Source organism: Lutra lutra, chromosome 12 (genome assembly GCF_902655055.1).
Source record: "Lutra lutra chromosome 12, mLutLut1.2, whole genome shotgun sequence".
In the NCBI taxonomy this organism is placed as follows: Eukaryota; Metazoa; Chordata; class Mammalia; order Carnivora; family Mustelidae; genus Lutra; species Lutra lutra.
In genome coordinates, this window is record NC_062289.1 from 56,876,254 (window position 1) to 56,904,023 (window position 27,770).

General features: G+C 39.2%; 1 protein-coding gene across 6 annotated transcripts in view; it reads left to right on the plus strand.

The window, feature by feature from the left end:
* The window catches only part of ARHGAP28 (Rho GTPase activating protein 28), a 249,382-nt gene that overhangs the window by 21,751 nt on the left and 199,861 nt on the right, over positions 1–27,770 (plus strand). For 3 of the 6 annotated variants that reach the window (XM_047697638.1, XM_047697639.1, XM_047697640.1), the window contains exon 1: positions 11,290–11,573. The exons of 2 other annotated variants lie outside the window; for them this stretch is intronic. In XM_047697638.1, coding sequence (XP_047553594.1) covers positions 11,398–11,573 — 176 coding nt within the window. In that variant the 5' untranslated portion in view covers positions 11,290–11,397. Of the gene's footprint in view, positions 1–11,288; positions 11,574–27,770 lie in introns of those variants that run through there. One more of the 6 variants, XM_047697646.1, reaches the window with a different exon arrangement.

Consider the following 27,770-nt stretch of genomic DNA (forward strand, 5'->3'; position numbering starts at 1 on the left):
AGCATCAAGTGGCCATTTATTTCTACATATGATGGTGACAAGGACAGACAATCAAGTTACAAGGTCCAAACTGTGGTTCAATCTTTCTCTGTGGAAAGGAAGAGAACTGTTACTTGTTTTTAGGGAACAGACTATCATGATTCTTAGAACCCAGTATTCATTGCAAATCCTCAAAGCTGTTTGTAAATGTAAGGTCATTTATTTCCACCCACCAAGCTCCGCTCAGAATGAAGGAAATGGGATGAAATAGGGAAATAATATAAAACACTGCAATCACTGCTATTTACTAGAGCCTGCTCTGATAAAATGTTAAGTATTTCCTCCTCACATTGAAAGCTCAGATATGTTGAATTGCTTGCCCCCCCACCCAAGTTCACAGTGGTATAGTTGCTAAGTTCCTGGACCCTGCTGTCAGATTACCTGGGTTGAATTCCACCTGTATCTCTTTCTGGATGTTTGACCTGAGTGAATTCTCTTTGTGCTCCCATTTCCCATCTCCAGAGTGGAGAGAATGATATTGACAATAGCTCCTCATGCAGCTGTTATGGGGATTAAGGGAGTCAGGTGTGTAAAACACAAATCTGATCCCAGAGAGATTAAGTAAAGGCTCATAGTCCTATGGCACTAAATGAAACAAACAGAGTTTACAGCCATATGTGTGCCAGCTATTATTATTATTATTTATTATTATTATTCTGTGGTTGTGAGATATAAGAACCCAACTCATACTAGCTTAAGCACCAAAAGAAGTGGTAGTATTTGCTTCAGACATGCCTCAGAATAGAGAGTCTGATGATGCTGTTAGGAAGGTCCCCAGCACCTCTGCTTCTCCTTGGCTTCAAGATAGATCACACAAGTTTTGGGGTAGCAAGATGGCTGTTTACAGCTGCAGGGGTTGCAGTATCCTTACAGAGAAAGAAAAAAATTATTATTGTGAAGATCTAGCAGAGGTCCCAGGAAAGTGGCCCAGCTTTGGTCAAATACCCATTCGTACACCCAGGCCCAAGTCTGAGCCAGCATTGAGGCAGAGGGTGCTGGGTGTACTCAATCCAGACTACATGGCCTAAGGATATCTCCTGTGTAAAGATACCTGGGGTGATGCTCCAAAGAAAGGGATCAGGTAGAAATATAAATCAGTATTAATGTATGGTCTCATGGCTATCAGGTGACAGAGCAGAGATCAGAACTGGCCTTTCCCTCAACACAGGTTTTATTACTACAACTATTGTTTCTTTTAGCCTTATACTCCTGTTTTTTAGACCATTCTGACATGGCTGCATCGCACAATCCAGGGGCACAGGTTACACAGTATCCTGTTCTCTAGTTTTGAGGCACACTGGCACTGCACTCTTACGACTTTCCAGTCCTCCCACTTTTTTTGAGAAAGGCACAGCCAGGTAGCAGACCTGTAGTTTCATTTTACATTTGCAGGTGTTAAAACTGAGGATTAAGTGGAAGAAGGCTCCTTATTCATTACATAGTTGTTTAAGCCTACCTTGTCCCAGAATCTGTACTAAGTGTGCTAGCTGCCTTCTGAGAAAGCAACTAGAAGTGACTGATCTGGAGTGCCAGTGTTGTGAGTCAAGACTTCCTCTTGAGGGGGCATGCCAGTATTCTGGTCTGTGATGCTGAGGCATTCAGGCTTTCTATGACTTTTTTTGAGCTGGATAATAATGAATAATAACTAGGTACATCACTGACTGATGTTTTAACCGACAAACAAACATGAGTTTCCTACAGTCGGCCCACTCAGTTTCAGTGCATGGCTCTGTTAACACAGTCATGACCCTTTCCCATAGAAATATTTGTAGTCCTTGGAATGTATTGAATTATCTTCTTTGGTTGACTGATAATGGTGGCTAGAATTTATTGGATTTCCCTGAAACCTCAAGTAGGTATTGCTAAAAAAGTAGAAGGTAGAATAGCAATTTCTTGAAAGCATAGCATAATTAAAGGAATATATGTGTATTGAGTGTTATGTACAGAGCAGTTTTATAAGTCTTCCTTTCTAAATCCTGACCAACAACTGTGTATGGTAGGTATTACCATCTCATTTTACAGACAAGAAAAATTGGATCTCAAAGAGATTAAATAAAGGCTCATAGTCCTATACTACTAAATGGAAGAAACAGAGTTTATTCATATCTCTTTCCTACTTCAAACACTGCCTTTCTTCCACCCTTACCATTTCAACCACCATTTCACAAACTTACTTTAAAATTATACTTTCAATTATATATCTCCAGACCCAAGTGACTCAGGTCATTTAAGCCTTTTTTCTTTTCTTTTCTTTCTTTCTTTCTTTTTTTTTTTTTTAAGATTTTATTTATTTGACAGAAGGAGAGAGTACAATTAGAGTGGCAGGCAGAGGGAGAGGGAGTGGGAGAAGCAGGCTCCCCACCGAGCAGGGAGCCCAATGGGGAGCTCAGTTCCAGGACCCTGAGATCATGACCCTAACTGAAGGCAGCTGCTCAAGCTGCTGAGCCACCCAGGCACCGCATGGTCATTTAAGTCTTACTGAATGATGTCATCTGAGCCATATTTGAGAACTGATGAGCCAATATGGATTTGAACCCTCCTACTCTCATCACAAAAATCAAAGGTCCACATGATTTGTGAACTTCAGGAAATAAATTAGGGCCACATCTAGGCAAAACTGCAAGGTGGGCAAGTGTATTCTTTTTCTGGGCATCACTTCTTTACTTCACTCTCTGTAAGACCTCTTCCTTTCCCAGCTCTTGGATATGTTTACCTCCATGACTTGACCAGGCCTCCTGGCTGGTGATTTCATGCCAGATATGCCTCCCTGTGGCTTCACCAAACCTTGCTATAGTAGATGTTGATTATTTGTTGGTGTCTCAGAATCCACTTCTGCTACCCAGTTGCACCCAAATGACAATTTAGGGACTGTCCTCCAACATGGTGTGTGATCTTGGGGCCTGGCTTGCCATTACAGAAGGCAAGAGCATTGCTAAAGGCCATGTCAACTAGACTGTTTGTTTTAATACCCAGGGACTGTCTAATGGATGATAAGCATGCAAACTAAGCACAGAGAATCTGATACAATGTTCTGATATTCTGTATCCTGAGAAGAATGAAGCAAGGATGGGAAGAAAGACACCCTGGCAAGACTGTATTCTGGCAAGATTGTGTTCTCATTTCTGTCCCAGACCTTGTTCTGCAGCTTTGACCTTCCATAATGTGATAGTCTCACTATCTTTCTAAAATGTTGTTCCTTGTTTCAGAATCAGAAATATTTTTGTGGTTTGCAGCCCGAGACCTCTTGTAATAAACCTTTTTCTTTGGTAGCCCTGCATGCCGTATTGGTTCCCAAGCACTCACTGTCCTGCTCACTCCTTCCTCTACTCAATGGAAACCTGATGTTCTTATTTTATCACTTTCCAAGTCAGGCCATCTCCTCTGCCTGGGGTGACTGTAAATAAACCAGGTTACTGATCTGTAGTAATGAGCTAGTTTCAGAGAGAGGAGATTGATTGGGTCCTTTTCTCAACTTCCTTTCTGAGGCATGAAGCTAAACTTCTTCTTAGTAGCTATTTAAAATCCATCTTGGATTTTTTCTTAGAGTTCTGTTTGGGGCTTAGCATCTGGCCATTCACAACAGGCTTTCTTCTTCCCTAGGCTCTCCTGTACGTTCTTTTCCAAACGGGGTTGTGAAGTGCAGGAGATGTAGGTCAGAAGTGCTGAGTGCAGACCAGGGTGTACAGAGCCCAGAGGGGCCATCCAGAAACATAAGAGGATCCCAGTACTGCCTTGTTTGAAACCTATAGTGGATTTCCCATTTGAGCTCAAGGGTAAAATTTAAACTCCTCAGATGGCATTCGAATCCCCCCCCCCCCGCCCCTGCCCCCCAGTGCCTGGCCTCTGTCTCTGGCTTCATCTCTAGCTCTCCTTCCTTTATACCCTATTGTCCAACAAAGCTAAACTAAAGGTGAGTCCCTGCCTGTGCCACATTGGAATTTGAATTCAAATTTTCTGTACCTTTGATCTGTACTTTTCTCTGTAACTTTCAGTCTCTTATCTCTTTCTGGAATACCCTTCTCATCACCCCCAACTGCTCATACCTCAGCTGGCCAATTGTTATTTATCTTTTAAGATTCATCTCTAGCATTACCTCCTCTGGGAGGTTCTTTGATGACTTCCTACTCCAACAGTTACTCCTACCTCTTGCAGAGACTGTGCTTTCAAATTCGTGTTTCTTTTTACATTCCTGGTGTTTAGCATTGTAGGTACTAATGATGATTGTACCTTCTCAGGATGGATGGAGGGATGGATGAATAAATAAAACCCCTTGTATAATTGCAGAGTGTAGAAAGTATTCCACAATCCAAGTCTCTTTAAACCAAAGTTTCATGTCTGTGGTTGATCTGGCTTCTTCCCCCCACTCTGCCTGGGTGTGTTGGTTGTGATTTATTTCCAGTCAGTTTATTTGTAGAAGTCAATTAAGTCACTTGAGTGACTCAGTTACGTCTCTTACATAGATAACATGGAGTCTCAACCTGGCTGACAGTTTCTTGTGGTGACATCGTCTGTTACCCCAATTACCAAGTTGATCATAGAGCACAGAATAGTTACTGAAGAATATAGGACCTAATATGTCTTTAAAAATAGGCAATAAGAAAGCAATAGGAAAATCAGAGTAGTCTAAAAATTCTGTGTCATAATAAGAACATTCAGAAAATAAATTTGTATAATTTAATTAGTGCCAATAAGTTTTGAGAATAATTTCAGGATAGTATTTCAAAAATAATCAGCTGACCCAATGATGGAGGGTTTACACATTACCTTTCTAAATACTTTTAAAATACCTGTTTCATTAAAGTATTTCCTCTTCATATAAATGAAATTTTGCATTTACTCCCCTTAATTTGACCCAACCTTTCTAGGGAATATTGGGGAAGTTGGAATGCATGTAAGGAGTTTTGATAGAACTAGCATGTTCCCCTAGGTAGGAGAGAACTGTGCCTTCATTTCCTGCAAGATAGGACCAGTGACCATGTAACTTCAAGCCCTCTTGCTAAGGGAACGTCGGTCAGCACAACAAAGACTCCTGCAGCTGCAGCTGTTTTCCTGTTCTGCTCTTAAGTGATTATTCTAGCAGTAGTTTTGCCAGATAAGCAGCCAAGGCCACAAGAGGCACTTTTCTTTTGTCCCTGTTGAGGTTTTGCATAAATGCTGTTTTCTTGCCTCTCATAGAACTGAATATGTTGGGATGTCACCATACTTCATAATACTGCAGTGTCACTGACACCCAGGGGCCAGAGTTTGTGAGGCTCTTCTAGGTGCATCATTATGAGAGTTGAGTCTGACTCTTCTTTCAGTAAAGGTTATGAAATGCCTTTGGAATTCCTAAAATCAGATTGTTTACTTTTGAGCATTGAATTCAAATGATGCTTCTAGAAGGGCTAAGTAGAGGATGGGTGACAGCGGATAGTAAAGAAGAGAGAAGGAAACCAACATCTCTTGAGCATCTAAGATTGCTTAGCACTATGACTGATGTTTTAAAGGTGCTCTCTCATTTTATCTTCCCATCACCTGTCAGAGGAGATTCTCCATGCTTCAATTAGGAAATAGAAATGGAGAGAAATTAAGGTAACACAAGCAGTAAGTAGCAAATTCATAATTCAGATTTAACTCTGACCCTTTTTGGTCTACCACTCTGCCTCCTCAGTTTCATTGGCAAGTGCCAGTGAAGTCTTTGTGCACGTAGGGTTCACAAATGGTAGTATTCTCTAATGCCTTATATATAGCCATCAACCGACACACTTACAAGGCCGAATGAAATACTGAGTTAACTTCCGACACATTCTGAGAGAAATTAATGAATTGTTCTTACGTATAAATTGTGAACTACCTTACTGTTGTATGTGGAAAATATGTGTAATTCTCTCTTCATTTATTACTGTTTTCATCGTTATTCTTACATGCTAGTGATATCTATCCTCCAAAATACTAAACAGGTTTATAGGAAGCTGCCAAAAGAAAAATGAGTCCGATGACCTGTTTTATTACAATATAAAGGAGAAGTGTATATTGAACCTCAGCAAAACTTTTACGAAAGAGAAATATAAGGGCACCTGTGTAGCTCAGTTGGTTAAGGGCTCGACTCCCGATTTCATCTCAGGTCGTGATCTCACGGTCATGTGATCGAGCCCCAAGTTGGGCTCCACACTCAGCAGAAAGTCTTCTAAAGTTCTGTCACTCTCCCTCTGCCCCTACCCTGCTCAAGTACATGTACACTCTTGCATATTCTGTCTCTCAAATAAATAAATCTTAAAAAAAAAAAAAGAAAAAAGAAAGAAATACAATGCTTGAGAGCTTGGATGCGGGGAGCCAGACAGACTCCCTTGTTTTGCCATGTCCTAGCCAGGGTGACTTTGGACAAGTTAATGCAGTCAGTTTCTTCTACTGTAAAGTGAAGATGCTATCAGTAATACTTATCTCAAAAAGCTGCTGTGAGTATTCCATGAATTGAGGTTCTGACGCCTAGAATAGAGCCAGGCACATGGCAAGTACTCAATAAATAAATGTTTTATTTCATCTGTGTGTGAAGAAACAGGTCTGCAGTTCAGCAATTTGCTTGGGTCCTGCCTTCTGTTGGCAGAGTTGGTGCTGACACCCAGGTGTCCTGTTCTTGGTCCAGTGCTGGGTGCTGCGGTGATATACAGAGCAGTATGCATAGGAAACTAGAATTTTCCCTCTATGATTCCAGTGCTGTTTCTGTGCTCTGAATGTACACTGTCCACTCTAGGCGCTGTTTATCAACCCAGTTCCCAGATGGAGTATCTTTCCCAGGGTCCCTGGTTACTCTGCTGCTGAGCCAGCTGTCATAGTCTTGTGCTGTGAACCCCTAGGCAAGTGTTTCCCAGAATGCCAAAAATGTTAACAGACTCTACCAGCTCCACAATCCCACATCTATGATTCCCAAATCCCCAAAGCTCTCTAATCTGAAAGCGTTTTCATGAATCACATGACTATAAAACTTGTTCAGACCTGAGCTTATGTAGTGATAAATCACCTGAACTGACAGGAGGCTATTTTATCGTTGGTGTTTCTCCCTCCTGGTGTGTGTGTCTTTTACACGTTATTGCAGGCATACCAGCGTTTTTGCTTATAGGATACTACCCCAGATATCAGTGGGGACACCTATCAGTCAGAGTCTTGGCAGGAAGAGATGGGGCACTTGGCACAGGTAAATGAGGAGAGCTTACTAAAGGGATTGTCTGTCAGGCTGTGGGTGGGTTGAGGGCAAACAGGGATGGTGCAGGAGGGACAAAGGAGGGATTACTTGGTGCACCAGGAACTGTGAATACTCCTAGCTCGAAAGGCTAGGTAGAGAAAGCATTACTGGACTCCAGAGAGAGCAGTGTGGGAGGGAGCTGCCATCAGGAGCTAAGGCCTTAGGAGGTGGAAGGAGTCAGCTGGTAGCAAATCGACAGACAAGTCTGGGAAATATATACCCAAACTGGCCTTTCCCCTTCCCTGTAGATGTGCAGCTGGCACCTTTCTTTGATGGCACCCTACCTGACCCCAGAGGCAAGGGAGCTCAGGGATGCAGACCAGAAGGTGAGCCACTGGGGCCCCGCGCATTAGAGAGGGTAGCAAGGGGATCTGGAGGGCAAAAGGAAAATGTCCTGCAGAGTGTACTATAATATCCAATATATGCACTCTACCATCTTTATGAAGCCTCAAAACTCAAGAATGCTTAGAGTTGTATATTGTTAAGTCAACAGCATATGTCTACATTCAAAAAGTATTAGTACATACGTGTGGAACATTTTTTTCTTTAGTTTGCAGTTACTATTTACAGTGTTGTACAGACTTATGAATCATTTATAATAACTCCTTGGCTGCCCTGAAAGATTGGAAGTACTGAATGAAAGAGTGCTCTCCTTCATTCATTGATTTATATGTTCATTGATTTTACAGATATTCTTTGTTGATTGCCTACTCTGCAAAACACTCTGGGCTCTGGAGTATAAAGACAAAAATATAACACCAGCTCTTGTAGTAGCTTGCAATTTAGAAAAAGACACTGCTTTGCTGGAAAATAATAATACACTTCTGGGTTAGCAGATAGTTTCATCGCAAAGCTGCCTGGTTGTTGGAGGCTCCGTTTTGAGAAGGGTTTCTTAACCGCATGTGAGCTCAGTGGAAAAAACCTCTATGATCTATCAGTTGAGTGTGCAATGAGCACAGTAGCAGAGTGTGTACATGATGCACAGTTTTGGCTGACTGTGCTTTAACTGCGTGGCAGAGTGAGATGGTTCTGATAACAGAAGCAAGGGGAGGGCTTGGGATTAGGAACACCTGAGAAGGCTTCATGGAGCGAGGGGAGCATAGAGGGTTTTTAAGGATTTCTAGAGAGGAAAATGACAGGTAGGAGCAAGGGTAAAGGAAGAGGGCAAGACCGCCTGGTGTGAGAGGGCCGCCCGTCTCAGTAGTAAAAAAGTAATAGGTGATCAAAGTAGATTAATGAGCACCTATTCTAAGGAGCTTGGACTTTATTTTGTAGCAAGTGCATTACAACAGGGCTTTTGAGAAGGGCAAGAACTATGGTTTTTTTTTTTTTTAAATATTTTATTTATTTATTTGACAGATAGAGATCACAGGCAGGCAGAGCAGCAGGCAGACAGAAAGAGGAGGAAGTAGGCTCCCTGCTGAGCAGAGAGCCCAATGTGGGACTCAATCCCAGGACCCTGAGATCATGACCTGAGCCAGAGGCAGTGGCTTTAACCCACTGAGCCACCCAGGCGCCCAGGGAAGAACTATGTTTTAGGGGAATCATTCTATCAGCTCTTTGAAGAGGGGGACGATTTAAGAGGAAGGTGGTTGAAAGTCATCTGTTTCAAAGAAGGATGGCTGTCACCTAGGCAAGAGATGGTGATGTGAGAACAAAGACCACAGCATGGGCAATAGAAGGAGCAGTTGGTGGACATTTTGAGAAAGAGATGACAGATGTGGTGTAAGAGATCAGAGGGAGAAGCCACAGTGATTCCAGGGCATCAAAAATGTGCATGTATAAGAAAGGAGGCCTGGCTGCTGAAGCTGGCATGAGGGAACACCACTGCAGTTTTGGACATCTTGAGGCAGTTATGGCTAAAAATATTCACAAGGAGATGCCCTGCAAGTATTTAAAATTCTGAATCTATAGCTTCGGGAAAAAAAAATGCTAACGAGACAAATTCCATGCCCAGAAAAAGTTTCACTACTGTAATTCCTTATGGTAATTCCAAAATGTAAAAAGCTGTAAAAATTACATGTTTAAAAAAGTTTAGTGTCAAAACTTATTTGGTGACAGACCTGATCTGAATAAATGTGGGCTATGAATAGGCTTTATTTATCCCGTTTAGAATCAATTCTTTATGCTTGGGCAATAAGTTTGAATAAAGAGTCCTGTCCCTAACTGCTGGAGGTAGAGTGTTCTATATTAAATTGCACCTGCACCAAATTACTTATAAAAATTTTAAAAAATTATAAATTCTGAAACCTATCTGGCCCAAAGTTTTATTTATTTTTATTTATTTATTTTAAAAGATTTTATTTATTTTAGAGAGAGCATGAGTGGGAGAGGCAGAGAGAATCTCAAGTAGACTCCCCACTGGGCATGGAGCCCACTGTGGGGCTCTATCTCATAACCTCCAAGATGGGGACCTGAGCCTGAGCCAAAAACCAAGAGTTGGATGCGACTGTGCCATTCAGGCACCCCTGGACCCAAAATTTTAGATGAGGTATTATGGACATATATCAATAATTACATTATGAATTTATTTCACATTTTAAGAAAGTATTATCTTTGTTTTGATGCATTTAATATAAAACATAGTAGGTAAAGAGATACGTCTTTGTATCTGAAATTTTTGAAGAGTGAAGCATTCATTTTTCATACACTGATGTTTGATAAATTTTTTTAATTCACAAAATTGAGATACTAATATACCTACCTCAGAGAGTTTAAAGAGCTAATGAGCAGGATCCAACACTTAAAGGGTATTTTAATAAATGTTAGTCATTCTTATTCCAACCCCTTCAATCAACAAAATATTTCCTAAGAAGCATTTTGTGTATATATTTTTTCTTTCCCAACCTTTGAAAGGGCAGTGAAAGCAAATGTCTCTCTTCTTAAAAATGTGAAGGAAGTAGCAAAAAGGACCAGCATTTCTTGAGAACCTAACATGTATGTGGTGCTTTTAGCCCCACGAGTAGAATATTGTTTTCCTCCATTTCACAGATGCAGAAACAGACTCTGAGATGTTAAATAGCATCACCTAGGTCACCCCTCAGTATGGGGTGAACTAACTTCTCTTTTCCCCTTCACCTAACTCCCAGGGGAGTGTGAGAGACAACAGGTAAAACATCCTGTCTGCACCTGAAAGATGAACTCATTGTGGGCCTCCATAACTTCTGGTTCCCTTTTCATATGGTTAAAAGAATGTTGTCTTTCCATTTGTGCTGTTAATTTTATTTACCTAAAGACATATTTCAGATCCCAAATCATTGAAAATCATTTCTGCTTATGCCCCCTTTTACCTGCCTCCCTGTAACACGTTTTTCCTCTAAATAAAGACCTCTGGAAAAAACATGCATTGGACCCAGAATAATCAAGTCTAATTTTCAGACAAGCTGAAAGCAGTATCTTAGTATGATCAGGACTGGGAGGAGGAAAGGGATGTAGAGTGAGGTAAGAGTCTGGTTGCTGTGGTGGCATTGAGGGTGAGGGAGGGAGGTGTTCTGCTTGCTGTAAGAGGGAGTTACCTGCCCAAAAGGAAATCAAGTTTATTGTAACTTGACCAAGCACACAGCAACGTAATCCGGTTCTTCAATTTTTGATGTGGATACTTTAAATGAGAGAGTGTCACATTTTCTTCCTTTCTTCCCCAGACCACACGTTGTAGATCGGGCCCCTCTCCTTCTCAGCCCAGGCTCCCAGGGCAAGGTTTCTTTCTCTTGCTTCTTGCTGCCAGGCAGGAAATGTTCCCAGCTATGGGATAAGCCTCCCCCATTTGGTGGTGGTGGGGGGGGGGTGAGAAAAGGAAAAGGAAAGGAAAAAGAAACAAAGCAAGAAAAACTGCTAGAGCAGCTAGCCTGAGCCCTAAAGGATCACAGCGGGTTTCCAGTTTCCTAGAAACAGGGATCCCCCCATCCCTGGTCCCCGATTCTCTCCTCCCTCTGCCCGCCCCCCCTCCCCGCGGTGTTCTCCCGGCTCCCACCCCCCACCCCCAGCGGGACTTGTGGGCGTGTCTTTAAGTCCTTGCTAATAGGGCTGTCCCGAGGGTGGGGCGGCTTCCTAGGGCGCCCCTGACAGCCGCCAGAGCGAGCCCCTTGGAGCTGGACGGGCCACACCGCCCCGCTGGTGACCGAGTCCCCGTGCGCTGGTCCATGCTGGTCTCCGCCTTTGTTCTCGGGCCGGAGCGGGGACATGCGCCGCTGAGGATGGAAGTGGAGGACTCGGGCGGCGTGGTGCTGACTGCCTACCATTCGTACGCTCGCTCCCAGCCACCCAGCTCAGAACCCCGCTGCGCGCCCAGGGCCACCGCCAGCCACCCTGGCAGCAGGTACCCAGAGCGACTTCAAAGGGAGCAGAGGTTTCCCGGGCTTGGGCTTTCATCTCCCAGCTGTGTTTTCTGCCAGGGCATAAGAGCACCTTCACTTGATTGTTGTTCCAACTTTTAGTGGACTGGATGAGTGGGTCTACTGCTCTTTGTATTGTCCTTGATTGCTAGTGGGAGGTGCACGAAGTCTCTGCCGACAGTGGCTAAAGTCTGTGTTTTTGATACAACTTGAGGATAAATAGGCATATGCCTCATTTCTGCCAAATTCACCCATTGACATATTGGAGAATTAAAAAAAAAATCATTGGAAATGGGACAAGCAGAAAAGAAAAGAAATTAAAATATATTATCCTAAATCCTCGAATGCTATTAAAAGTTTTTTAGTAACTGCATGCCTTCTGAGTTAAAACATAACTGGAAAGATTCTCTAAAAAGTAAATCTGAGTAGACTTTTAAAAACAATTTTATTTCTAGATTTTAATAACCATTCAGCCGCATATATACATTGGTATCATTATTTTTATTATTGCTAATGTTGACTCAATGCTGTAAATGCTATTATAGTTTATTTCTTTTGGGTCAAAAGAGGTTATAACCATCTCATTATGTGTATTTTAGATTTAATATAGCATGGATCTATGTTAAATTACTCTGTATCAGTGTTCATCTGTTCGATGCAAGATCAAGGCCAATGTGACTTCCATTAACTAAACAAAAATGTTAGACTCTTAGGAAATTTCCCTGGGCAGACAATGATAAATGAGATGGTTTGATATCTGACTCATATTTAGGGGAAGTTTTGCTTATTTAAATGTGGCTCTTTATCTACTATGGATCCACTGAGGATTTTTTTTTTCCTCTTTTAACAAGTGGGAAGTTTGAGTGTTGATGTTCTTTTTTGCATTAAGTTTATTTTCGTTTATTTTTTCTCATACTTTTATCTTTAGTTATGTGATAATGATTACTTCTGTCTCCTCATCTAATTGATTTGTGAGGCTTTCAACAGATTGTGATTTTATTTCAAGGAATATCCTTTTGGCTAGTATCCATGAGAAGAACAAACCACATTGGCATGAGATCTATGTTAGGCTTGGCTAACAAAGACAATATTGTTTCTTCCAAAAAGAGCAGGTTGAGTGAAATCTTATTTTTATGTAAAGACAATGAGAAAGTAACATTTTTCTTCCAGTTTTAGTAGCACATTGTTTTAAAGGCTACTTGAAGATACAAACTTGCATTTGTCTTTAGGGTGCTTTCTTTTCTAAACTTAATCCCTGACTATAATTACTCAGATTATGAGGAACTAAATAGATATAAGTGAGTTCTGGAGAAGCAGGGCCCTGGTTTGTGCATTTTTAAATGGTTCTGGTCTAGCTGTCCTGTCTCTAACTCCCAGCAGCTGTCTAGGAGTAATAGCTAGATTGTGCCATTTGGGCCTTCCGAAACTACATCCGTTTCCAAAGCAAACTGGAGGAGAAGTTCCATTAACTCAGCATGTGGTCTTGTGGAATGATAATGCATGAGAGCAAAAGAGCTGTGTGTCATAGTTAGTGTTTTATCATATGGCTGCCAATCAGATTTATGCTGCTCCAAGTTTGCATTTTTGGTGACCACTCACCCTCTCTATAGGAACCTTTGTACCACTCAACTCTCTGATGCAGGAGATAGTTGACCCCGTCCCTTGTAACTAAATCATGAGAGAATAGCTTAATTTCTTGGTTCCCAGTAACAACAATCAAAAAGAGGTTCCTGTATTTACAAGGAGCCGGAGGACACCATCAATCATGAGTCTGATAACAGAAATAATCAGGACCGAGAGTTATTAACCTTTGACTCCCTAACTACTGATCAATACTTCCTTTCAAGCCAAGTAGCAAGATTGTATTGTTCTACTTATGAAGAAAGCACTCTCTCTTTCAAGAATATCCTTTCCTTTAATTGCTTACATATGTGTAACATATTTGTGGAGGAGTGACCAGTATGGCACTAGGAAGCATGGACTATTGTATCATTGTTCTTTAGCTCTGAGTAGCAAAGGTTCAGTTCAAAGCAAACCATCTCCTTATTTTTCAGGCCTCCACTCCATCTGACTTTATGGGCTTTTGGGTTTTTGGGGGCCTATTTTTTCCCACTAAAGTATAATCTCTGTCTGTCTCTATCTCTCTCTTCAGTTTTCTATTTTGTTCACTGTTGGAATCTCAAGTGCCTAGAGCAGCGTCTGGCACATTGTCGTAGCTCAGTAAATGCTTGTTGAATAAATTAATGAATTCCTACCAAGGTTAAAAATGGTCAAGGTAAAACAGCAGGATTTTTAACAGCAGAAGTCAAACTGTTTGTACTTACTATGCGCCAGCCACACACTAGGTATTAGGGATACAAAGATAAATAAGACAAAGCCCCTGCCATGAGAATGTGGCCCTTTACCTTTCAGACAAATAGGACTTTTTAAGAAAGCTTGGAATAAGTAGCGACCTTTTGAAAGCAAGAGTCTTCAGATATCATTCTGGACTGCCAGCTTCTCATTAAAATAAATAATAATATAAGAATAAAGGATCCAGCAATTCAGGGCTCTGCTGCTGGCCTGCCAGCACTGACTGAAGCGGTCATGGCTGCTCCATTACATGCCTCCCCTCTAACTCTTCAGCATTGATGCCGGGTGGCCACTGCGGTTTCTTTAGGGATTGACATTTTATTGTATTAAAATAAGTAGCCAGTATAAAGTGTACTTGCCAGTTACTCCGGCTTGGGTCAGGCTCCCAGACCCCACACATCACCTACACCATTTATTACCACGTCGTCTTGGGCCGCTTGTTTCAGGTGCTTGGAATAGGGTCCAATACCAATGAAACATACAGTAATTGTTAGATGTATTATTGCTGTTATCACTTTTAATCACAGTTGTTGATATAAAGAGGAGAGTAAAACGTTTTTGGCATTTTGGTACCTATCCCCAAAATGTATTCATGGAGGGAAAAAAAAATTGGAGAACTAAGTATTTGTTGGGAGGAGAGAAGGTAATTCCTTATTTCACAAACATTCTATCTTTACATTCTATTTGTAAGGGATAAAAGAGAATGAAGGATTGTAAACTTTCAGTTCTGTTAAGTGGTTGGGACTATCTTTATAATCATGTGATTTTTTTTTAAAGAGGCTGAGCTTCTAAACTCTTAATCAGAATCTAGAGTGAAAATATTGACATACATACAAAATAATTTCCCTTACAGAATGAAAGATAGCTGAAGATAAAGCAAGGTGTCTTGTTTTTCAAAGATTTTCTAAGCTATAGATAAGAAAAATATATATATATATAATATTTTTTGTGCATGTATTGAATTAAAGGGCCATGAGAAATTCTGTTTAGTTCGTTTTACCATAAACTTCCCAAGAGAGAACAAAAATAGAAGAGGAAGAGAACCAGCTCTTCCTCAAAAACAAATAAAGAAGCTTACCAAGGTTATCCTAGGAATTCTAATTCTATAGCAAAGTTAAAACTTTTGTAAAGGGGATATTGTTTTATAATATTTTAACTATTCATAGTAATGGGAATGATTTGATTAAAGTGGAATTACTGATGATTAGAAAATACTTTATTTTGTGGAAAAAACTAAATCTAGCAACTCTTAGTGCCATACTTTTCTTGGATGGAAATTGAAAAGACATTTATTTCAAGGTGCCAGCTCTCCTTCAATTAAGTACTTATATAAGTCTATGTGAGCTTCTAGGCATATACAGAGGTACATTAACATATGGGGCAGATACTTTTTTTAAAAAATACTTTTTCTAGAGGATTCAGAAATAGTTATGGAAATAGAATTCTTATGAGAGGATAAGATATTTATGGGTCATTTTTAATGTTACGGTTAAAACTAGAGTTTGTGTCTCTGGTTTCTTTTTACAGTGGGGCCCCTACTGAGTGTAGGTGCCTCCATATGTGGAGCTGTTGGAGAACATCTGGCACATTTCCTTTGATCATGTCATTTGGCTAAACATTTGGCCAGTTGCTCTGTCCATTTTTAACCTGCTCAGTTCTTCCTGATCGCTAATCCTTAATGTATCCACAAAAATTCAGAGAACTAGCGTGTTGCAAAATCACATTCATGAACATAAAAGTAATATTTTCTTAACTTTTTATTTTGAGATAATATTAGGCTTCTGGAAAACTTGCAAAAGTAGTTCAGAATGTTTCCAGTAACCTTCACCCAGTTTCTTCTAATGTTAACACTATGCATAACCCTTGGTTCCATTATCAAAACTGAGAAATTTAAAAAAAAAAAAAAAAAAACAACTGAGAAATTAGCACTGGTGCAGTAAAGTTAACTATATAGTCTTTATAACCTAATTTCATTAGTTTTTCTGCTAGCATTAGAATTTTTCTGTTGTAGAATTGGAGATCCCACATTGTATTTAGTTTTGCCTCCCAAACCTTCAGTCTCTGGCAGTCTGTCCTTATCTCTTATGGCAATTTTGGAGTTTTGTAGGAAGTTCTTCAGTTTGGGTGGGTGAGATGTCTTCTCATGATTAGACTGAAATTATGCATTGTGGGTAAGACTTCCACAGAATGATATTGGGCCGTTCTCAAGTGCATCATACTAGGGGGTAGTGATCTATCTCATTAATGTTGATGTTGGCTCTGATCACCTGCTTAAAATGGTGACTGCTGGGTTTCTGTACTGGTAAACTATATTTTCCTCTGTGTGATTAATAAGTGTCTTGGGGTAGATGTTTTCTGATTATGAAATATCTCCTGTTTTCTTCTCTAACTTCCTCCACTGATTTTTTTTTCTCAATTCTTCTACATTGATGTATTTTCCCTTCTATAAAGCCCACATTCAGTATTTTCTCTTTGTTTTATCTCCTTCACCTTTAAAAAAAAATCAACCAAATATAAAAAGTGGTTTGTTTTTTTCTGGTGCGAGTTCATGAAACCTATTCCCTAATTTTATGATAGTCTTCGGAGAAATTTTATGATAGTCTTCGGAGAAAAATAGAAGGCTACTAAATTAAATTCTGTGTTAAGAGAGGATAGATGTTAAATCCCACTTTGCTTAGAGGGTATTATTGTGGCTATCTATTTTCTTAGAACTGTGTTTATACTTAATGGAAACATTTTTCCCTTACCAGTGTTCCTGAGATAGTACCTGAACATATGCAGACATATCATAACTAAAGTAAATATTTAACTTACTTGTAATTAAAATTTCTTCTCATTCTGTTCTTAAACCAAACTATTTCATTTCTAACGTAATTCCTACTCTCTTTTTCTCAATCTGTGGTCTTTAGGTATCAGTTCCAGTGAAGAATAAAAGCAGGGTGTTATGGAACAGAGCCAAGAAAGGCAATAAAATGTCCTCAGAAGAAAATTTTGGAAGTAAACTTTATCCATTTAAGTGACAAATTTTGTTTTAAGCCTCTTTGGATGAAAATATAAGGTCAGGCATACCCTTAACTAGGGCTGTAACGCTCCTTTTCTTAACGACTGTCATCATTTAGACAGTATGGTGTTTAAGTTTGCTTGCCTTCATAGTAAATAGCCTACATTGGTATATTGTTTTATTTCTTATATAACTTAAATAATATTTATTGTTGTTATATTCCCCTTTGTTTTCAGGCAGCCTTGAAAACCTTTAGCAGTACTTTTGTTTTTTCTAATGTTGTTGTTTTTAACATGCTTTATAATTTACTTTTCATTAGATAATCAAGGTTGTTAGAACTGTGCAAAGAAAAGCTTATCAAAGGACTAAGTTGTATAATCTAACAAAAGATTTTGATAGCACTTATTTCAGTTTCTTTGAGCATAGATTGGTTTGCTTGTCCAGATTCAGTTTCTTGCTGTGTTCTAGTTAATTGAGTTAGTGAGTTTGGATACTGTGTCATTTTTCATCACATGAAATTTCATGTGTTCATTTCTTTGTGATTACTAGAGGATGCACTTCAGAATAAACCGTAGCATATCTAAAAGCTTCAAGTTGCTCTTTTCTAAAATGGGAACTAAAAGATTGTTTAACTATATATTCATCTTAAGTATCTGGGGTTTATGACACATTCTTTTAGTATCAACTGTGTTATGTCACTCTTTAATAAATTAGTATTATAGATAAAACTATCTGTTTGACAGGTATTAAGTGTCCAAGGGTGGACATACACTATCACTTAGAGAACCAGCTGCTTTGTCTCATGTTACTCTTCAAAAGTAATTAAATCTATGCATTCCATTTCTGATCCCTTAGATTACTAGAAGATGACTCCATGCAGGCAACAATATGAAGGACAGGAAACCAAAGAGAAAGTAGTATGTAGAATTTAAAAAATTATCAAGCACTTGAGACTTATTTCTACTTTTTAGTAATTCTAAGTTGTGCTGATTATCTTATTTATGAGAGATAAATCTTTAGATCTGTGTTAAATTTTGTGATTAGCAAGAAAGTTTACTTTTGTATATCTGTAATATATAGAGAAAAGAATCCTTTTGAGGTTTCCTGTTCAGTATTCATTTATGAAATCTATTTAGAAAACACTGGCCAATGCATTTGTCTTTATACAAAGGTCCATCGGTGTATTTATATTTTTAGATCTTGTAGAGATATCTGACAGGTGCTTAGAAAAAAATGTCGAACATAGAAAAATAACATTATAGCTAATAATAGGACATTTGATTTCTTCTCTTGATACTTTTCCCTACCTTCATTATCATATCTAAACATTCATGCAAGTAACTAAAATTAGCACGTCTGCGTTGGAACCAAACTCTCATTTGTGTCTGGAGATGAAGGACCAAAGGAGAATAAATAGAGAAGTAAGGACTAAACTTCTTTCCTGAAAATTTCCTTGACAATAGTAGCCAGAGAGTTTTCACCTGTCAAAACATAAAGATCGTTGTCCTATGATGTCATTTCTTTTTTTTAAAGGACTATTTTTATTGACAACTTACTTAGCTTAACATGCATTATCATTTAATCTTTAAAACAGTCCTGTTTCATAGGAAGAAATTAAGGCACAGAGAAACAGCCCATGGTTACACAGTGAGGTAATGATAGAGCGAGGATTCCCACCCAACCCTTCCAGAACTGGTGCTTTTAACCTTTGTTTAAATCTTGAAACATTATTGGGGCGCCTGGGTGGCTCAGTGGGTTAAGCCGCTGCCTTCGGCTCAGGTCATGATCCCAGGTCCTGGGTTCGAGCCCCACATCGGGCTTTCTGCTCAGCAGGGAGCCTGCTTCCTCCTCTCTCTCTGCCTGCCTCTCTGCCTACTTGTGATTTCTCTCTGTCAAATAAATAAATAAAATCTTTAAAAAAAAAATCTTGAAACATTATTTATTATGGATTTAGTGTTTTTCTGTCTCAGTTTGGTCATAGGTTAATTGAGAGCAGGAACAGTATTGCTATTGTATCCACCTTAGCAAACTAGCAACTTTCACATAATAGATATTACAAATAGTCAGTTTTGATTTAGTCTTTCTTTTTGAAATCATTTTAATTTTTTCCAATGGAGTAAGTATTCAGTGTGTGAAATATGAATGGATATAAATAGCTTGAAAAATTTTGTCATCAATTGAAGCAAGTACGATGTTAGGAATTTTTTTCCTTTAATTTAAAAGCTACATTCTTGCCCCTCATGCAGTCTTAGGTAACAGTATTGTAAAGTAGACAGATGTGCTAAGAGGTCATTCAATTTGACCAATAAAGTGAGATCTAAGCAATTAGTAACAAGAAAACTTTCTGTGGTTTTTAGCGGGGGTGCTTAGAAGTGGGGAAGGGCAATTGTTAATCCTTTAATTTGATGTTCTTAGAAACTAGCTCTTAGAATTTTTCATTTCAATTTTATTAATTGCTTTCTTTAAGATTTCTATAGTTGAAAAGGTATTTTTTACTTCATTCCTTGCAGTGTGACTCACAACATAAAAGTTCTTTTTTCTTTATTCTCCCTCGGGGAGAGTGCCAATAATTTTTTAAATTAAATTATTCTCTTAATTTTAGTATAATTAACAGATGGTGTTATAGTAGTTTCAGGTATAGAATATAGTGATACAACACTTCCATACATCACTGGTTCTCATCATGGTAAGTGCACTCCTTAGTCCCCATCACCTATGTCACCCATCCCTTTACCCCCTCTCCCCTCTGATAACCATTCCTCTCGTTTGTCTCTCTATAGTTAGGGTCTGTTTCTTGGTTTCTCTCTCTCTCTCTCTCTCTCTTTTTTTTTTTTCCTTTGGTTTTTTTTTGTTTGTTTGTTTCTTAAATTCCACATATGAGTGAAATCATATGGTATTTTTCTTTTTCTGACTTATTTTGCTTAGCATTATACTCTATAGCTCCATCCATGTCATTGCAAATGGCAAGATCTTATTCTTTTTTATGGCTGAATAATATTCCATTATTATTTTGTTCATCCCATCTATCCATGAAAACTTGGGCTGCTTCCATAATTTGGCTATTGTAAATAATGCTGCTATAAACATAGGGGTGCATGTATCTCTTCAAATCAGTGTTTTTGTATTTTGGGGGTAAATACCCAGTAGGGTGATTATTAGATGGTAGGGTAGTAGTATTTTTTCAGGGGGTGCAGAGGGAGAGAAAGAATCCCAAGCAGGCTCCGTGCTCAGTTCCAAGTCTGACACAGAACTCAGTCTCACAACCCCAAAATCATGACCTAAGCTGAAATCAAGTGTTGGAGGACACTTAACCCACTGAGCCACCCAGGTGCCCTGGTAGGTGTATTTTTAACTTTTTGAGGAACTTCTGTATGCTGTTTTCCACACTGGCTGCAATAGTTTGCCTTCCCACCAGAGGCTTCCTTTTTCTCCACATCGTTGCCAACACTTGTTTCTTATATTTTTTATTTTAGCCCTTCTGACAGGTGTGAGGTGATATCTCATTGTAGTTTTGATTTGCATTTCCTTGATGATGAGTGATGTTGAGCATCTTTTCATGTGTCTGTTGGCCATTTGGATGTCTTCCTTGCAGAAATGTCTGTTCATGTCTTCTGCCCATTTTTAAATTAGATTATTTGTATTTTGGGTGTTGAGTTGTGTAAGTTCTTTGTATATCTGGTTGTTAACCTTTTATCACATAAGTCATTTGCAAATATCTTCTATTCAGTAGGTTGCCTTTTAGTTTTGCTGATTGTTTTCTGTGCAGAGGCTTTTTATTTTGATGTAGTCCCAATAGTTTTTTTTGTTTGTTTGTTTTTTGTTTTGGCTTTTTTTTCTCTTATCTCAGGAGACATATCTAGAAAAATGTTGCTATGGCTGATGTCAGAGAAATTACTGTCTGTATGGTTTCCTGTATCACATTTAGGTCTTTAATCCATTTTGAGTTTATTTTTGTGTATGGCGTAAGAAAGTGACCCAGTTTCATTCTTTTGCATGTAGCTGACTAGTTTTCCCAACACCATTTAGGGAAGACACTCTTTTTCCATTGTATTCTGCTTTGTCAGAGATTAATTGATCATATAATTGTAGGTTTATATCTGGGTTTTCTGTTCTATTCTAGTGACCCATGTGTCTGTTTTTGTGACAGTACCATACTGTTTTGATTAGTATAGTTTTGCCTCCAACTTTGCTTTTCTTTTTCAGGATTGCTTTGGCTGTTTGGGGTCTTTCATGGTTCCATATAAATTGTAGGTTTTTTGGTTTTAGTTCTGTGAAAAATGCTACAATGTAAGAATTCTTAATGCAAGTTGAGGAACAACACTCCATGAGAATTAAGGGATCTTTCCTATTTTGTCTTCCAGTAGTCAGTCAGTTTTTTGGCTTATCCTGATTTGAAGTCAAGCTGGATAACAATCCAGGTCCTGGACCATACTTTTGTGAAGATCGGTTTTGTTCTAGATCCTTCTAAAAATTTTAGATACTATAAGATAAGTTGTGGCAATCTAGACCCCTCAGCCATGCCTAGTCTTAATAGCCCTGGTCCATCAATGACCTTGGAGCAATGGATAATAGTGACCAAAATTGAGCTGCAAGGATTCGTATGTGGAAAATTAATCCAGGACCCATTGTAGTCTGGAGTTGAATCAGAATGGCCTCCAGCTCTGTGTACTTTTGTTTTTTTACAAGGTATTCATTTTGATAAACTTCAGTTCTTGGGACACTATGGAGAATGGACAGTCATTTTAGTTATATATAAACAGTGTGGTTCAGACTTCTCTCCTAACTGCTGGGTCTTTAGGAGTTTCTTCTGACAATTCTTAACCAGCCAGGGAGTTCAGAGTGTGTTACAAATAGGAATGACGCATCATGAAAGACTACTCATGGGGCGCCTGGGTGGCTCAGTGGGTTAAGCCTCTGCCTTCAGCTCAGGTCATGATCCCAGGGTCCTGGGATAGAGCCCCGCATCGGGCTCTCTGCTCCGCGGGGAGCCTGCTTCCTCCTCTCTCTCTGCCTGCCTCTCTGCCTACTTGTGATCTCTCTCTGTCAAATAAATAAATAAAATCTTAAAAAAAAAAAGACTACTCATGAATAAGGATTGCAAGGGGCAATCTCTGTGGTACAACAGGTATGCAAAGTATAGAAGTGTCTCGCTGAGAGGCTTATAAGGAATAACCAACTTTTTGAGCCAGACCGGAATTCATCGTACTGACCCATGGGCACCCACTCAGGCCCACAACATGGTCTGATGTGTTCTGGGAGCAGTCAGGCTGACGGCAAGGAAATCATGGCAGAGGGGGAAACTCGCTCTCTCACTGGGAGACATTAAGAGTATAGAAGTATAGAAGAGGTGGCAACGATTATGAGAATGGCATTTCCTAAGCTTCCTTTCAAACATGATTACAGCTACCCCTACGTTATCTCACTAAAGTTAACGTGGAGAGTCTTAAAAACACACTTGTTGCGGCTTTTCATTGGAATCTTAAAGAAAAACATTTGCTGACCTCAATAGAGTAGGCAATTAAATGGGAAAAGAGCTGACTGTAAGTTTCCGCAGATTTTGTTTTGAAAAACAGAGGATGCCTGGCCCCTGTGATTTTTAACATACCACAACTTAACTTCTCTCCCTCCTCATTTATAAAGCTCATGATTACCAGGTCAACTTGGCAACTGTTTTTGTTAAGTCTAAATTGTGCTTAGTTGCAGAAAACTCAACTCTAGAAGACCCCCACCTCTTCTGGTTGCTGGAAGCATGTAATTGGAAAAAGCAGGCCATCCTCTGCCTATTTAAAGCTGTGTCATCTTTTGTGGGGCAGTGAGTCAACACCAGCTAAAACAACATGAGTCAGGCACTGCTTAGAAGCCCAAATGAAACTGATTTCTATTATGCCAATCTTAAACAAACATGAGACATATCCAGACTCTAAAATAGTTCTTCTTGTGGGAGTTGAAAAAGATTAGCACCAATTTTCTTTAGAGTCCATGGAAGGACTTTTTTTATAGGTCTTAAGAAGGAACTCTCTTCAGTTAACCAAATTTAACCTGGTTTATTCTCTTTCTGTTTCTTCCACTCTTCATCTCCAACATGTTCATACCCAATTCAGATCATTCTTGTTGTTTTAATCTGGTTTCAGAACAATTGAATTAAAATCCATATAGTTACAACTGTAATTTTGAAACTGTTTGCTTATTCTGTTCCAGGATCCTCCAATCTTCTCATTTCTCTGGAGTTTTAAAAGATTGCTTTAAGGAGGACTATGACTGAGGTAGAGAAATAATTTAGAAGGCAAATGCCATTGTTCAAGTAAAGATGATAAGGGATTGTGAGAATACAGAGGAAAGGGAGCGATGGATTCTTGGGGGAAAACAAGCAAGGGAGTTGGTATGATTTGATGATTAAAATTACTTGGGTTTCTGTTTAGGAGTATTATTAATTGAAATTGAGAATTCTGGCAGATGATCAGATTGTAGATGGGGAGATAGTCTAGCAGGTGAAACTTTGAGCTAAGTGTATATGTACAGCTGGTAGTAAGCTCTACAAACTGGCAGCTTGGGAGGGAGAGCAAGGCTGAAAATTCTAAGCTATTGATTCATGGGAGACTTCCGCATTCAGGAGAGTTAAAACCAGGACTGTATGCAATCTGGCAGGAGAGAATAGAGTATCTGTAGAAATAGCAGTGGAACAAAGAAACCTGGGGAGCAGTGCCAAATAGGGAAGGGCAGAGCACTGGGAGACTAAGAGGCTAGGAGCATTCTGGAAGCCAGAGCATTAGGTTCTGAATGAGCAGACAACATATCAGGAGTAGCTAGATGACCAGTAATGTCAAGACTGAACATCACCCCTTGGGTCTGGAGGGTGGATAACAGTGAAGATCTTGGCTGGAGTGGGATTAATGAGGATCTAAAAGTGGAGGCCAGTTTGCTGCAGGTTGAAGAGTAAGTGTGAGGTGAGGAAATAGAGGCAGCAAATAGAACCTATTATAAAAACTTAGCTTATGGAAGGTGCAGAGAGGAAAAATGCAGACTGAAGGGGGGAGCTTATAAAAACTTACCCCCAAAAAGCTGAAGATTCAGTTAAAGTCAAGAAAAAAACCTAGATTTCTTTTTTTAATTAAAATTTAATTAATTAGCATGTAATATATTATTGGTTTTAGAGGTAGCATTCAGTGATTTATTAGTCTTATATAATACCCAGCGTTCATTGTATCACATGCCCTCCTTGATGCCCATCACCCAGTTACCCATCTTCCTACCCCTTTCCCCTGAGGCAACCCTCAGTGTGTTTCCTGGGATTAAAGAGTCTCTCACGGTTTGTCTCCCTTTCTGATTTCATCTTGTTTTATTTTTTTCCTCTATTTACTGTGATGAAGCCTAGATTTCTGAAATGCAAGACTTAAACACATTTGGTCCTACTTAAAATCCTTTGATAATAACATGTTTGCATACAGGATAAAACTTTATCCCTAGCCCCATGGCAGTATATAAGCACTGTTAGTACAAAAACGTTCCTGTTTTCTTTATTGCGGAATCCTTAACTACTTTCCCCATCAAAGGGCCTGGCATTCAGTGGAGTTTTAACAAATGGTTGCTGAATGCAGGTAGTGGAGGCTGAAATGTGGACATGCGACTGCCCTTGGGTTGAGGAGCTACCAGGGAAGTCTTCCAAAAACTGTGCATCACTTCTTTTGTGAAGTCTTCTTCCCTGGCTGTCTCCCCCTCAAACCAAGTTGGTGATGTCCGTATTTGCCCCTTTTCTACCTTATCACACACTTCTAGTATTGCCCTTAACCCACTACTTAGTAGCAGTACTTCTGTTTGTTGATGCCAAGGGCCATGTCTTGTTCATCTCAGTTCCTGGACTAATACAGTCAAGGTACTATATGTATGCTTCTTGAGTAAATGAACAATTCATTCATTAAATAGTAATAATCTCAAGTGTATGGTGATATTTTCAGAATTTGCTATTTTGAATTAGAAAAATATTAGAAGTAGTAGAAATCTTGGGTTGGTATTCTGTTAGGGAATAGACTATTCTAACCATATATGCCACCTGCCTTCTCAGAATCCACTAAATTAACATAAACTTTTGGTAATATGCTATGAAGTAAAGAATAATAAAATCAAATCAAAACTGGTGACGATTTAAATGAGTAGTGTGCCTTGACACATAAAATTTTGAAAAAGATAATGAATAGAAGGTAAATATACCCTCCATTGTTTTAAAGATTAAATTTTGCTTAAGGGTTATTTCACTCATTAAAACATGAAAAATTTAAAGTCCAATTTTCATAATAAAAGCAAAGTTGAACAAACATCTGTTGAGCCTCTGTGTGCCATATATTGGGTTTGGGGACTAGAACAAATGGTTAATAGTCAGTCCTTCAATGAGACTAGATCAACTGGTTAACAGGTTATTTTGGTTGCCTCTAAAGTGCAGAGGCACTTGCTTTAGGGTAGAAACGCTGCCTCCTCCTCTGTACCTCTAGCATTAGCAGTGGCCCAGTGTGGACACTCAGTATTTGAATGGTGAGAAGAATGAAGAAAATTGTTTGTGGTGCTCTGGGTGAGCAGAGAAGTTGTACTGCCACTTGGGGTTAGGTTGGTGAGAGTTAGATAGAGGGGTTAAGGAAAGCTTCTGGAGGAGTTGATGACTAAATTAAGTCTCCAAGAAGGAGCACAAATTTCCAGTTATAAAAAGTCACAGGGGTAAAAAGTCCAGCATAGGACATGTAATCAATAATATTGTCACCTTTTCTCATGTCAGATGGTGTACTTAGGGTGGTGTGCATTTCATAATGTATAGAATTGATGAATCACTGTATTGTATACCTGGAACTGATACAACACTGTATGTCAATTAAACTTCAACAACAACAACAACAAAGAGAATGTGCACAAGTCTTTAGGAGGAATGAGAGCGGAATTGTCGTTGGCAGAAGAGTAGATGGAAGGAAAAGGTGTAACAGCATGCAGCCAGGTGCTGGTGTCACTGAAGCTGGCTTAAAGTGAGACTAGCCAGGGAAGCAGGGGCCACTGCATGTGCACTTGGGGTGAACCAGTGAGGCTCAGGCCAAACTCAGTTCACCTTTCTTTCTTCATTTGGGTAACGAGGGGGTTCCATTGATGAGTTGACCTCTGGGGATCTTTTTTTTCTCTCTCTCTTATTAAGTTGGAAATGAAGGTAATTAGATAATTTTAGATTTTTAACCAAAACATTGGCTTTAGACCTGTACTGATTGTATAATAATATGTATCCCCGTCTCACTTAATTTTGCTTGTTTAGTTGATCTCTGTCTTTGCTGTCTGTGCAGTAAGCAAGGATTGTTGTCCAGTGTTAGTGGCCTCAATTACTGGAAGTAGAGTTTGGTTTATTTCAGCCAAGCTACCCAGGCCAAGGTATTAGTATATCAATAAAATGTTTGACTTTCAGCCTTTCTTTGAAAAATGGGGCCTGTCTAGTAAGGAGAGCTGATTTTTCAGATGATCATAAATTAAAAGGAATGTACTTTCTTGTATTTTTTGTTCAAGTTTAAAGAGAGCATTCATTAATAATTTACTTTTTGGTAAGATAAATTTTATCAATATTATATATAGTAGATTTAATATTTCTGATTATATTGGTACAAAATTAGAATGGATTTAATACAACTTGAATAAAGTACTTCCAGGCAGCGTGTAATCATGTTTTTGTACATTTTCTGTGGTTTTTAATAGTCCAACAGACACACACTTTAAAGGAAAAAATCTGTTTTACCTGTTTCCTCATTTCTTGCTTTTGAGTTTTTGTTGGAAGACTAAGGCCCAGACTGAGATATCTGATGACTTATTGCAAGAATGTATTTGTAAAGGAAATGGTCTTAGAGGCTGGACAAGAATTTTCTCTCCATCAACAACGCCCCCGCTTTCTTTCTCTTACTACCTCACCCTTCTGTCTATTACTGTGGAGAGAAAATTATGTAATGACAGTGATCCTAAAAATCTCCAAGGTTTCTGAAGACATACCCCCAAATTTATAAAATTCTTTAATAGCCCCTTAAAAAATGAGGTATATTCAAATACAGAAAAATGCAGTTAAGTATTCAGTTAGATGACTTTTGAGCCTCATAACTAGCATCCAAAAGAAGATAATAGAATGTTTCCATCACCCCCAAAACTCTCCATGCCCCTTTTTCAGTTAACCCTCTCCCTGCCAGTTTCTGACTTCTATCACTATAGATTAGTATTGCCTATTCTTGGAAGTTACATAAGCAGAATACTATAGTATATATTATTTTGTGTGTGCCTTCCTTTGGTCAGAGTAATGGGATTTAAACACATCATTCTATCAGTCCAAAAGTGGTAATAACGTATGTAGAAGTTTTGGTAATTCTGTTTTATTATTTTATATGATTGTCATCCAGCTGGCCTCCAGGTACGGTTGTTGCATATAAGAGGTACGAGAGCAGGTTTAGGTTAAAACCCATTGCAGTATCAGAATCTAAAGACTCATCTCTCTGTGGCGGATCCAGGCAAAATTAGGGTATAAGCAGATTTATCTTTGGTGCCTGCTCACTTTGCTTTGTTGTACCGAAGCCTTCCTTTTTTCTTTTAGTGCCCCCAGGTAGAAGTCAGATGATTCAGTCAAGTGACAGTTACTTAACACTTCTGGTGTTTTGTCTTTTCAGAGCATATGTAGAATTTTAAAGAATGGTGAACTTCCAGGTCTCATTCAGGGAACAGAGGGGGGTTCTTCAGGGAAGAAGTCACATCGCACAGTGCACATCATTTAGGCCAGAGACTGGCAAAGTTTTTCTACAGAAGGCCAGTATTTTGGGTTTTGCTGACCATTTGG